The sequence below is a fragment of the Erpetoichthys calabaricus genome, chromosome 1 (genome assembly GCF_900747795.2).
Source record: "Erpetoichthys calabaricus chromosome 1, fErpCal1.3, whole genome shotgun sequence".
Classification (NCBI taxonomy): Eukaryota; Metazoa; Chordata; class Cladistia; order Polypteriformes; family Polypteridae; genus Erpetoichthys; species Erpetoichthys calabaricus.
This window is the reverse complement of record NC_041394.2, coordinates 342,301,375-342,315,078: the sequence shown is the minus strand read 5'-3', so window position 1 is coordinate 342,315,078 and position 13,704 is coordinate 342,301,375. Positions and strand designations below refer to the sequence as shown.

The window sequence follows — 13,704 nt, the reverse complement described above, 5'->3', positions numbered from 1 at the left end:
TGACATCAGCTGAGTTTTAATAAATCTGCAAACCTTTATGAAACTACATTTTGACATTATCATTATAGGTTATTGAGTGTATATTGAAAGGCAAAAATGGTAAATATCCTTTTAAAATTAAGTTTACAACACAGAGCATGCGGAAAGTGAAGGGATTTTTGAATTCTTTCAGATTCCACTGTATATACAAAATCCTATCTATCTATCTACCTACAGTGCATCCAGAAAGTATTCACAGCACGTCACTTTTTCCACATTTTGTTATGTTACAGCCTTATTCCAAAATGGATTAAATTCATTTTTTTCCTCAGAATTCTGCACACAACACCCCATAATGACAACGTGAAAAAAGTTTACTTGAGGTTTTTGCAAATTTATTAAAAATAAAAAAACTGAGAAATCCCATGTACATAAGTATTCACAGCCTTTGCTCAATACTTTGTCGATGCACCTTTGGCAGCAATTACAGCCTCCGGTCTTTTTGAATATGATGCCACAAGCTTGGCACACCTATCCTTGGCCAGTTTGGCCCATTCCTCTTTGCAGCACCTCTCAAGCTCCATCAGGTTGGATGGGAAGCGTCGGTGCACAGCCATTTTAAGATCTCTCCAGGGATGTTCAATCGGATTCAAGTCTGGGCTCTGGCTGGGCCACTCAAGGACATTCACAGAGTTGTCCTGAAGCCACTCCTTTGATATCTTGGCTGTGTGCTTAGGGTCGTTGTCCTGCTGAAAGATGAACCGTCGCCCCAGTCTGAGGTCAAGAGCGCTCTGGAGCAGGTTTTCATCCAGGATGTCTCTGTACATTGCTGCAGTCATCTTTCCCTTTATCCTGACTAGTCTCCCAGTTCCTGCCGCTGAAAAACATCCCAACAGCTTGATGCTGCCACCACCATGCTTCACTGTAGGGATGGTATTGGCCGGGTGATGAGCGGTGCCTGGTTTCCTCCAAACATGACGCCTGGCATTCACACCAAAGAGTTCAATCTTTGTCTCATCAGACCAGAGAATTTTCTTTCTCATGGTCTGAGAGTCCTTCAGGTCCCTTTTGGCAAACTCCAGGCAGGCTGCCATGTGCCTTTTACTAAGGAGTTGCTTCCGTCTGGCCACTCTACCATACAGGTCTGATTGGTGGATTGCTGCAGAGATGGTTTTCCTTCTGGAAGGTTCTCCTCTTTCCACAGAGGACCTCTGGAGCTCTGACAGAGTGACCATCAGGTTCTTGGTCACCTCCCTGACTATGGCCCTTCTCCCCCGATCGCTCAGTTTAGATGGCTGGCCAGCTCTATGAAGAGTCCCGGTGGTTTCGAACTTCTTCCACTTATGGATGATGGAGGTCACTGTGCTCATTGGGACCTTCAAAGCAGCAGAAATGTTTCTGTAACCTTCCCCAGATTTGTGCCTCGAGACAATCCTGTCTCGGAGGTCTACAGACAATTCCTTTGACTTCATGCTTGGTTTGTGCTCTGACATGAACTGTCAACTGTGGGACCTTATATAGACAGGTGTGTGCTTTTCCAAATCCTGTCCAACCAAATGAATTTACCACAGGTGGACTCCAATTAAGCTGCAGAAACATCTCAAGGATGATCAGGGGAAACAGGATGCACCTGAGCTCAATTTTGAGCTTCATGGCAAAGGCTGTGAATACTTATGTACATGTGCTTTCTCAATTTTTTTTTTATTTTTAATAAATTTGCAAAAACCTCAAGTAAACTTTTTTCACGTTGTCATTATGGGGTGTTGTGTGTAGAATTCTGAGGAAAAAAATGAGTTTAATCCATTTTGGAATTATCTATCTATCTATCTATCTATCTATCTATCTATCTATCTATCTATCTATCTATCTATCTATCTATCTATCTATCTATCTATCTATCTATCTATCTATCTATCTATCTATCTATCTATCTATCTATCTATCTATCTATCTAAGCATACATTTCTGTAAATTAATTGAATGGAAAATGTTTTTTTTTTGGTTGTAAAGTCCAAGCAGTGATGCTTGTTAATGAGTATTATACAAGTCATTAATGATTTGAGGTTGGTGTTCCTGCCTTACCGCTCCAGCAGTCTGAATTTGAAGCTCAGGTTTTTAACTGCCCCTGTGCAGTCTCCATGTTTCCCCTGTTGTGTTTTGTTTTTGTGTTTCTTCCACTTTCTAAAGCTCCACAGGTTTAGTGCACTAACAAATCTGACTTTGCTTTGCGTGGTAGTGGACACAAGGCCTGCAGTTGGTTCCAGGCCTTGTTTGCATTGCACACTGCCAAAACAGAAGATTAGCATCATCAGTTGCACATATCAGCCTAATCTGGCCCACACCTTATTTCACTCAGTTCTCTTCTAATGTTATAGGCTGTATGTTTCAGCAAAGTTAAGTTCCTTTTTCATCTTCATCTTCCTCTTCTTGGTATATCTATTTCTTAATACAATCCTGTCACCATACTTGTTAAACATTCATTAGCATAACTGATAACACAATTTTGGGACAGCACTGTATGTGTAATTCAAGTAGTAAATACTGCTGACCCACAGCTGTGTGAGATGGTCTTCTTCTTACAGCCTGTTGGACCGTCACTCCACTCCCAAGTTTCTTTTGCATCTGAACACTTGAAATGAAGGGCAATGAGTTACTATCAGCATGCTCTGAACTGTCAAATTTGCCAAAAAATGTAACTGAGAGGCTGTCATAAAAATGAAATGCAAGTGTCTTTGGATCTATATGATGGAGTTTTAATGAAGTTAAATTCTGTTCTTTCCGCAGAGAATTAGAAAAAGCTGCTTTTTACTTTAACGTCTGAATGGATGTGAAAGAGGAGGCGTTTGACGCTGACACAATCATGGAGAAAAGGGCCATAAATATTAAGGAGGGGGACTGTGAATGGGAGTCTGACCACCGTAAACAGGAGAGTTGGGGCATTAAGGAAGGAGACAGTGACCTGGGGTCATTTGATATCAAAGAAGAGGCAGAAGAGAAGTCTGTTAGTATTGAGATGCCCAAATGTAAAAGTGTGGAGAATCTCAAGGAAGAAGACCTTGATGGAGTGGTGACCTGGTTGGACTCTTTTCAAAGCAGACACCGCTCATCTCCAGAGCTTTCTATCAATGTGAAGTCTGAACCATTACAGTCTGACACACAGAGGACTGTGGAGACTACATCTGATAGAACTCATGAAAATCATCCACCAGCTACAAAGAAGCCTTTAAAAAGTAAGTGTAAAATAAAAATGTGTAAGCTTTAGTTTTGGGTTTTATGGGCCTGAAAGGTGGGCCTTGTGGTTTTGATGAGTGAATCTGATGTGGTTTAAAATGTGTTTAAACGTCGTCCCAACTGACTGGAAAACGGGACTTGTCGTCCCTATCTGGAAAGCGAAGGGTCATCGCCTGGATTGCAGCAACTACAGGGGGATAACACTGCTCTCGGTGCCGGGTAAGGTCCTTGCTAGGGTCGTCCTCAATAGGATCCGTGACCACTTGCTCACCTAGCAGCGACAGAAACAGTCTGGTTTTACGCCTAAGAAGTCTACCATTGACCACATCCTGGCACTGAGAGTTCTCATGGAGCACAAATGCGAATATCGTCAGAGTTTCTTTGCAGCCTTTGTTGATTTTCATAAGCTGTGCAACTCTATTGATTGAGCTGCCCTGTGGGACATCCTGAGGCTTCGTGGGATCCCCTTGAGGTTGCTGGATATCATGGCTGGCCTGTACACTGGTACTGTGAGTGCTGTGCATAGTGGAGGCAGGACCTCTGCATTTTTCCTCAGTTGATTCTGGGGTTCTTCAGTGGTGTGTTTTTGCTCCTACTCTGTTCAGTGCTTGCATGGACAGGGTGTTGGGCAAGGTTGTGGGGTCCAGCGGCTGTGCGGCATCTGTTGGTGAAGAAAGATTCACAGATCTTGACTTTGCTGATGATGCTGTGGTCTTCACGGAGTCAATGGAGGCTCTGAGAGACTGAGCGAGGAGTCTGAGTTTCTGGGCTTGCGAGTGTCCTGATAAAAACCAAGATCCAGGCCTTTAATGACCTCTTGGGCACAGCCATCAGCAGTGTGTCTGTCTGTTTAGAGAGTGTTGAGAGGTTTACTTACCTTGGCAGTGACATTCATGTCTCTGGTGACTCTTCCTATGAAGTCAGTAGACGGATTGGGAGAGCATGGGGGGTCATGAGGTCGCTGGAAAGGGGTGTGTGTCGCTCCCAATATCTCTGCAAAAGAACAAAGGTTCAAGTCTTTAGAGTCCTGGTGTTCCTGTCTTGCTATGTGGTTGTGAGACATGAACGCTAGCCAATGACATGAGACAAAGACTGGACTCCTTTGGTACTGTGTCTCTCCAGAAAATCCTTGGGTACCGTTGGTTTGACTTTGTGTCGAATGAGCTGTTGCTCATGGAGTCCCGAATGAGGCACATTACCTGCATTGTGAGGGAGTGTCAGTTACAGCACTACGGCCATGTGGCGCATTTCCCCCAAGGGTGATCCAGCTCGTAAGATCCTCATTGTTGGGGACCCGAGTAGGTGGACCAGGCCAAGGGGTCACCCACGTAACACCTGGCTGCGGCAGATAGAGGGTCATTTCCGGAGGGTGGGACTGGACCGCGTGTCTGCCTGGGGGGGTTGCCAACTGGGATTCCGAGTTGTTTTGTCGTGTAGTGGGTGCGGCAACACACTGTACCAGTGCATGCTCGCCAACTTGACTTGACTTTAAATGTAGTTTGAGATTTCATCTACATTGATGTTGTAAGGTTGAGCAATTTGTTTTTCTTCCATTATACTGACTTTATGTTGAATTTATGCAACAGTTCTAATCCTGTCCTCAGTAAACAATGCTATAAAGAAGAACAGCTGCAAGAAAAAGGTCTGTGAACCCTTTGGAATTCCCTGGATTTCTACAATAATTCCTCTTAACAATGTGTTCTGATCTTCAACTAAGCCCCAATAACAGGCCAACACAGTCACCTTAAACTAATAACACACAAACAAGTGGATTATTTTTTTCAGCCCTGAACACATCATTTGAACATTCACAGTCCACTCTCTGTACACCACCCACCTCGTCTTTAACAGTAATAGCATTCTCCCAACATTGTATGTCACATGCTGATCAGCCTTGAATTGTAGCCCATTTCTCCTTTCCAAACCATTTTATGTTCCTTTATTTCCAAGACTCCTTTCCTGATCACGTCTCTTTAGCCTGGTTGGTCGCAGCACCTCCATTTTTGTTGAGCTCGGGACTCTTATTAGCCTTTCTAGAACTCCAGTTTCTTTATTTTGATTTCTTCCTTTTGTTTTGTCTTATTGTCTTGGTTCATCAAATAAGTCGTGTTAAATGTCTTCTACTAGGACATTCTCCTGTCATATTCCTTGATAACATTTTGTATTCAGTGTTTTCCTTGATGATACCAGGCTTTCTAAAGCCTGAAGGAGCAAAGCAACCCCAAACCACAATGCTTCTTGCATCATGGTGTGTTGGTATTGCTCTTTTAGCTCGAAAAGAATCCAACTTTTGTCTTATTTATTCAAAGAATATTGTCTGCTCTGAAACACCTAGGTGCTATTTTTTAAGTTTGATATGTATAGTGATGCTTTTGTTAGATTGCAGTGATATCCTTGGTATTGTCCTTTCATAGACACCATTTTTGTATTGTCCTACACGTGGACAGAGGCTTTGGCAAATTTTAGAGATTTCCACAGGTTTGTCTCTTTTCACCTCTGCTCTTCTTCTGTGATCTTTGCAAGATGGTCACTCCAGTAATTCATTTCCTCCATTTTTAAAGACAGTTTTGCTTTCTATGGATTGATGGACACCCAGGCCTTTCAAAATGTTTTCTTTTTCATCTTTTTGATATGAAAAATGCTGTGTGTTCTGTGTGAGAGTGAATTAAATACAGCTTGTGCTCCTAAAAATGTATTTATTTGTTGCTGGAAAGTAGTTGTACGTGATTATTTATAGCTTTCCCTTTAGTAGGGTATTTTTTTGCTTCTTTGTTTTCCCCACATGAGAGCAAAGGTGGGTAAGTGTTTGGAAAAGTTACTTGCATTTAAACGTGTAGTGTTTGTGGAAGGAAGAGAAGACTTTTGCAGAAGCCAACAAATCACTGAATAAGTAACTGGCATTGTAGCAATGGACAGCAGAATAAGTCATACGAGATTAATAACTCCAATGCTATACGTAGGGCTTATGAGAGCAAGAAGGCAACCATTAAGAAGGATATCAAGGAGGCTAACAGACAGTTAGAGAGGAATATAGCAGATAAGGTGAAAGACGAGTCAAAGAGATTCTTTCAGTATTTTAGTAGTAAAAGAACAGTCAAGGAGGAGGTGAAGTGCATCAGGAATAGTAAACAAGTAACTCTAGGTCAGTAAGTTTCATGTGTGTCACAGGTAAATTAATGGGTGGAATTATTAAGGAAAAGATTGAGGAAAACATGGCAAGTACAGGAGTTTTCCTTAACAGTCAGCCTGGATTCAAATGCGGGAGGTCATGTTTTACTAATATGCTGGAATTCTTTTAGGAAGGAACAGAGTGGTGCATGTGATATCAAATGCTTACTGAAAATCAAGATAAGTAATAAGGTAAACTAAAAGAAGTATGGTGTAGTATGTAGATGTGTGCAGAATTGTCTAAAACACAGGAAGTAGAGGGAGATGGTACCAGGAACCTTATAAGAACTGGATACATTTAAGAGTGGTATTCAGTCTTCTTCATCTTCTTTTTGCTGCTCCCATTTAGGGGTTGCCACAGCGGATCATCTTCTTCCATATCTTTCTGCATCTTGCTCTGTTACACCCATCACCTGCATGTTCTCTCTCACCACATCCATAAACCTTCTCTTAGGCCTTCCTCTTTTCCTCTTCCCTGGCAGCTCTGTCCTTAACATCCTTCTCCCAATATATCCATCTTCTCTCCTCTGCACATGTCCAAACCAACGCAATCTCGCCTCTCTGACTTTGTCTCCCAACCGTTCAACTTGAGCTGACCCTCTAATGTCCTCATTTCTAATGCTATCCATCCTCGTCACACCCAATACAAATCATAACATCTTTAATTCTGCCACCTCCAGCTCTGTCTCCTGTTTTCTGGTCAGTGCCACCGTCTCCAACCCATATATATTCAGTAAGGCTGGGTATTGGCACTGATGTCCCGATTCAATTTTGATTCACGATGCCCCAATTTGATTTGTTATTGATTTTTATCTTGACTAAATTAACATGCACTGATATATCTGAAGTGCTGGCTTTTTAAGAGATTACTTAACCATGTACAGAGGACGTTAAAATAATGTGACAAATTTCAGTAACCCTTTATTTGATGGATGTCTACATAGAGACTTCATAACATATGCATAAGCTTGGAACGATATTTAAGAAGAAATACTTGACTAGCAGTGAACAGTTAACGTCTGTACTTGAAAGATGTGGAACAAAATATCATTGCATCAAAAAAAAACACCTTTTCATAGCACTGCACTCATTCAAAACTTACCATAATTTAACTATCTTGTGTATCGCCACATCAGAGTCCACTCATATTATGGGGGCTTGTCATTTTAATACAATGCATTGGCATCTACTTTATATAACATCTATATCATCTTATAAATAATTTTATTATTAAATCAAATACTGCTTCTTAAATACTTAATGCTATTCATGTGTTATGAATCTGTATGTAGGCACCCTTCAACTAAACTGTTAGCCAAATAGATTTCCCTTCTGGACAATTTAAAACAATCTTCAATTAATTGAAAGTAAAGATACAGAAGTGAGACTTATGTCTTTCTATAATTCTACTGGTTACACTTATCTTCAGTTTCTCACTTGTAGCAGTCACGTTAATCCATCTAAAAAATGTGTCCTCACAGTCCTCGGACAAAGAGGAAGCCATTTTTAAATGAGGATCTAGAGCTGATGCTTGTTGACAGCAGCATTGGATGAATGGTACATAAAAGAAAAAGAACCAGACATCGTGGCTGATAACACCGCCAATGTGAACTGTGTGGTACAGCTTGCCCGCTTGCTTGGCCGGGTGAGGCACATTGCAAACTTTTTCCACTGTAGCAGTACAGCTGGCCACATGCTTAAATAGAAAGCAATGTTTATTAAACTTGCCAACACTCAAACTGGTGACTGATATGGTCACGCAATAAAATGGCACATTGGAGATGCTAGAAAGGTTTTTGGAACAACCGCCAGCTATATAAGCAGCGAGGTTGCTCCCATTGTGACTGACATACAACTCACTTGTCTGCAACACATCTGCCGCAGATGCCCAGTCGTCTTTAATATAGTAACATGCTATTGTCATGTAGGGATCTGCTGCCCTGAATGTCCAGCTGTCGCAAGTTAGGACGTCTGTCTCCGCTGACCTGAGAGACGTGGCAGTGGATCCACTGTTCTAATTTTACTTTAAAATACATTTTTCAATAAGAAGATGGCAGCACAGTTGGAAACTTGTTAAGGGTAAATTTCATGCAAATGTTGGAAAGTTTTTCTTCAAACAATACATTAGCCATTGTTGTGATAAGTGAGATTTTGCATATAAGTTGATAAATATTTTGGATGTCTTTATTTATAACTTAGGCAAAGTCAGGAAAGTGAATTTTACGACAGAGTTGGGTGAAGTGCTTGAAACAAATGTTTCTCTGCTAGAGTCTCTCTCTCTCATCCCCCACACAAAGCCAGGTTGCCTAACTGGCAAACTTTATCTCAAAAAATTGTTTGGTGGCAGGTGTGAAGATGTTCTATTCCTCCATTGGTCTGAAGTATGGCTGTTTGGAACTGGCTTGTATCAAAAGCTTTTAAGTACCATGACGTTCTAGTGGCTCTAGGGGTTGGACAGAGAATCTATAAATTTGCTTGCTTAACCTCACTCTCTCTCTCTCTTACTAACATTTGATGAAGAAACATCACACACCATGAACTGAAAAGAACAACACAATGAAGAGCACAACTCAGCAGCCATATTGAGACAGGCAATGCAGCCTGTTCTGAAGAAAGCTGACCACAAATGAGGCCTTAACTAGAGACATTTTAAGTAACTAACAAGTCTGTGTGCCGCCTGAAACTACATATCACCATTTATCAGGTTGTATGGTTGACAATATTCAAGTGTACTTTGCATATTGTTATTATTTATGAATATTTCCAATAATACATTGTTTAAATTGTAACTTCTGCTTGTCTTTTACTACACCTAATTGCCTGAGGTTATAGATGTAGAAGGGAAGGTGGGGAGAAGTTATATATTATAATACCTTATAAACAGTGGTAAGTCTGGGATATTTGAGGCATTTTGACAAAGGCTACATATTAATAATACAAAAGGGGAAAGTAGAGTAATATATTACTCTACCAAGACAAAACATCCATATACACTTTAAGTGTCTTAATCCCAGGCATTTTCCATAGGTTAAATACTGGGTAGGTCTGAGAAGGCTGACTAAGGTGATTATCATGTAGAGGAGCAATAGAAAAAAGCTTTTTTGTCTTGAAGTGCATCCCGCATTGGTTCTGTATTCCAAGTGATTGGTGGATGACTGGATTATTGGTCTATTTAGTATTTATTGGACACAAAGTAGGGCATAAAAAGAAGATGTAGACCAAGATTTGATTTCCATTGTTAACCAGGCTGCTATAAATTAATAACTTTGTGCCAATTTCCTGGTCTTTATAATGTGGATACTTGCCATCCAGTAACAAAATGGAAAAGTAGGCAGTGCCGTGCCACCTTCTGCTTTAGGTCTTTGTAAAGTCACCCTTTGAATAGATAAATTAGATTGTAATTAAGTCTAGTGTCTTAAAGAAAAATTTGCTGATATATAGTGCATCCAGAAAGTATTCAAAGCGCATCACTTTTTCCACATTTTGTTATGTTACAGCCTTATTCCAAAATGGATTAAATTCATTTTTTTCCTCAGGATTCTACACACAACACCCCATAATGACAACGTGAAAAAAGTTTACTTGAGGTTTTTGCAAATTTATTAAAAATAAAAAAACTGAGAAATCCCATGTACATAAGTATTCACAGCCTTTGCTCAATACTTTGTCGATGCACCTTTGGCAGCAATTACAGCCTCAAGTCTTTTTGAATATGATGCCACAAGCTTGGCACACCTATACTTGGCCAGTTTCGTCCATTCCTCTTTGCAGCACCTCTCAAGCTCCATCAGGTTGGATGGGAAGCGTCGGTGCACAGCCATTTTAAGATCTCTCCAGAGATGTTCAATCAGATTCAAGTCTGGGCTCTGGCTGGGCCACTCAAGGACATTCACAGAGTTGTCCTGAAGCCACACCTTTGATATCTTACCTTTGATATTCAGAGGTGGATTTGCTGGTGTGTTTTGGGTCATTGTCCTGTTGCAGCACCCAAGATCGCTTCAGCTCGAGTTGACAAACGGATGGCCGGACATTCTCCTTCAGGATTGTTTGGTAGACAGTAGAATTCATGGTTCCATCTATCACAGCAAGCCTTCCAGGTCCTGAAGCAACAAAACAACCCCAGACCATCACACTACCACCACCATATTTTACTGTTGGTATGATGTTCTTTTTCTGAAATGCTGTGTTCCTTTTACGCCAGATGTAACGGGACATTTGCCTTCCAAAAAGTTCAACTTTTGACTCATCAGTCCACAAGGTATTTTCCCAAAAGTCTTGGCAATCATTGAGATGTTTCTTAGCAAAATTGAGACGAGCCCTAATGTTCTTTTTGCTTAACAGTGGTTTGCGTCTTGGAAATCTGCCATGCAGGCCGTTTTTGCCCAGTCTCTTTCTTATGGTGGAGTCGTGAACACTGACCTTAATTGAGGCAAGTGAGGCCTGCAGTTCTTTAGACGTTGTCCTGGGGTCTTTTGTGAACTCTCGGATGAGTCGTCTCTGCGCTCTTGGGGTAATTTTGGTCGGCCGGCCACTCCTGGGAAGGTTCACCACTGTTCCATGTTTTTGCCATTTGTGGATAATGGCTCTCACTGTGGTTCGCTGGAGTCCCAAAGCTTTAGAAATGGCTTTATAACCTTTACCAGACTGATAGATCTCAATTACTTCTGTTCTCATTTGTTCCTGAATTTCTTTGGATCTTGGCATGATGTCTAGCTTTTGAGGTGCTTTTGGTCTACTTCTCTTTGTCAGGCAGCTCCTATTTAAGTGATTTCTTGATTGAAACAGGTGTGGCAGTAATCAGGCCTGGGGGTGGCTACGGAAATTGAACTCAGGTGTGATACACCACAGTTAGGTTATTTTTTAACAAGGGGGCAATTACTTTTTCACACAGGGCCATGTAGGTTTGGATTTTTTTTCTCCCTAAATAATAAACACCATCATTTACAAACTGCATTTTGTGTTTACTTGTGTTATATTTGACTAATGGTTAAATGTGTTTGATGATCAGAAACATTCTGTGTGACAAACATGCAAAAGAATAAGAAATCAGGAAGGGGGCAAATAGTTTTTCACACCACTGTAGATATAGAAGCTTCACAAGATGTTCATCTGGACTGTATTGATTCTCCCTGCTAAGGTAAAATGGAGGGTAGACCTTTTGTTAATGACTTGTTTGAATTTTTTTTTCCATACTCTTACTAGAATTGTGTTGAAAAAGATCATTGTATTTACTTGTAATGTTTATCTCTAGATATTTAAACTGTTTTCACAAAATGAACAGATAGATGTTCAATCTGTTACGATGTGCTGGATAGTTCACTGGACTAAGCACACTCTGGTAATTCCCACTGAAGTCAAAGTCCATTTAGAGCCCTGGGTGGGGAATGGCGGAAAGACGGTGCCCCTTGGTGTCCACAGCGGGCATTTTGTACTGCTTGATCACTCAAAGGGTATGGTTTCCCTTGGTGTCCAGAAAATATGCCCCTTCATTTTTACAGACGGTGCCCAGGCAGTATTATCAGACTTTGATGACCGCAAGGGGGTTGCGAGACCAGTTATTGACAACCCCTCAGTGTCCGCAACATGCACCCCTTCAGTTACATAAATGATACCACACACTTTACAGAGCATGCAACTTTTTTTTTTTTTTTTTTTGACCAATGCCACCCCATGCCTCACCCAACATGATCCACTCTTCTCGATTATTACATTCTAGACTAATGTTGTGCTATTTTGAGTTGTTAATATGAGCTGAGGCTTTTGGACTGGCATTAAAATAATTTTATCCTTATAGATAGATTTGGGCCAGACCCAGATTTGTGTGATGTTGTTTATAGATAGTCCCATTCGACTCTATCAAATGCTTTTTATTCTGTATCCAAGGATAATGCCATTTTTTAAATATTATCTGGTCACCATATAAATGGTTTCTGATGATCTCTTTGATACAAACCATAGAACAATGGAGGGAAAAATGGCAGAAAACTAAAATTTAAGTGAATGTGAACTTGAGATATTATTGACTAAAGTAGGGAATCACAAAAACATTCCTTTTGCTGGTCCCTCTGTGGGAGTCGCACATTATCAAGAGTAGTAGCAGCTGAGTGGAGAGAGCAATAGTGATGTGCCATCATGACTTGCCCAGACCACCAAATTGTTCAGAATAAATTGACACCTAAATTATGCACAGAACTGTGAGATGTTAAGAACGTTCTTATTGAACTTGAAAAAAAACATTTGCCAAGCAAATGTTAATATTGCAGTCCTAATCTCTTTATTTTCAACATAAGTCATCTAAGTGTCTTTGAATTGCCAATGCGTTGATGTCCCAGGGCTATCTGTGTTTCTGCACTATGCTGTGCGTTGAGAATTTTGATTAGGGATCAATGTGCTTTATTATTACTTTTGTGCTGTTAGCTATGAAAAGTTTAGGCCTGAAACAACTTTAAAAGGACACCATTAGTTTTGTTAGAGAGGCCTCTTGCCTGCCTGTCCTTCGTACTTGTTTTGTTTTATAGTTTCTGCAAGGCAAGCTGTGAGACAAGGTCATCATGCGCTCAGAGGATGCAAGCAGGCAAACTTTGTTTTGAAAAGTGCCGGTGCGGAGCTTCTTACTGACAGAAGACGAAACAAACTGCATGCAAGGCCTTTGCCTGTGTGAGTAAAGGGTAAGCTCTTAAGCTAGCGTATGAAACATATAAGCCATTAAAATGGCATTTATCAATACCTTAGGCAATAAACTTAAACACAATCTATTATGATATTAGTTAGTATTGGACACTATAGGGGCTTGAGAGTTGATTATTGAAAGCTAGGGCACTTTTTCCTGAACATGTGCCATGACGTAAGCAGTAGTTTGGCCTCTGTCACCCCACTGTGCAGCTGTGTGCCATGACTTAACAGTGCTGCTGTCTGTGTTCATGGGCTTTCTGTATTAGTACGCATATATATATATATATATATATATATATATATATATATATATATATATATATATATACTGTGGAGCCTCGGTTTGTGACCATAATTCGTTCCAGAAACGTGCTCGCAGTCCAAAGCGCTCGTATATCAGAATGAATTTCCCCATAAGAAATAATGGAAACTCAGATGATTTGTTCCACAACTCAAAACTATTCATATAAAAATGATTAATACAAAATATAAAGTAAAAATACATAAAACAAATTAACCTGCACTTTACCTTTGAAAAGAATCATGGCCGGTGTGAGTGAGTTTCTAAACTCTTGTGGGATTCCACCCAACGGGATGACACGTGAAAGAGTGTCCCAAAGCAATCGCGGTCTCCCAGCGCTGTAGCAGTTCGCT

At 40.6% G+C, this 13,704-nt stretch overlaps 1 protein-coding gene across 1 annotated transcript in view; it reads left to right on the top strand.

The window, feature by feature from the left end:
• Window positions 1–13,704, top strand: part of LOC114668786 (zinc finger protein 665-like) — a 67,389-nt gene that overhangs the window by 2,066 nt on the left and 51,619 nt on the right. The window contains exon 2 of the mRNA XM_028824763.2: window positions 2,764–3,209. Coding sequence (XP_028680596.2) covers window positions 2,801–3,209 — 409 coding nt within the window. The 5' untranslated portion in view covers window positions 2,764–2,800. The remainder of the gene's footprint in view (window positions 1–2,763; window positions 3,210–13,704) is intronic.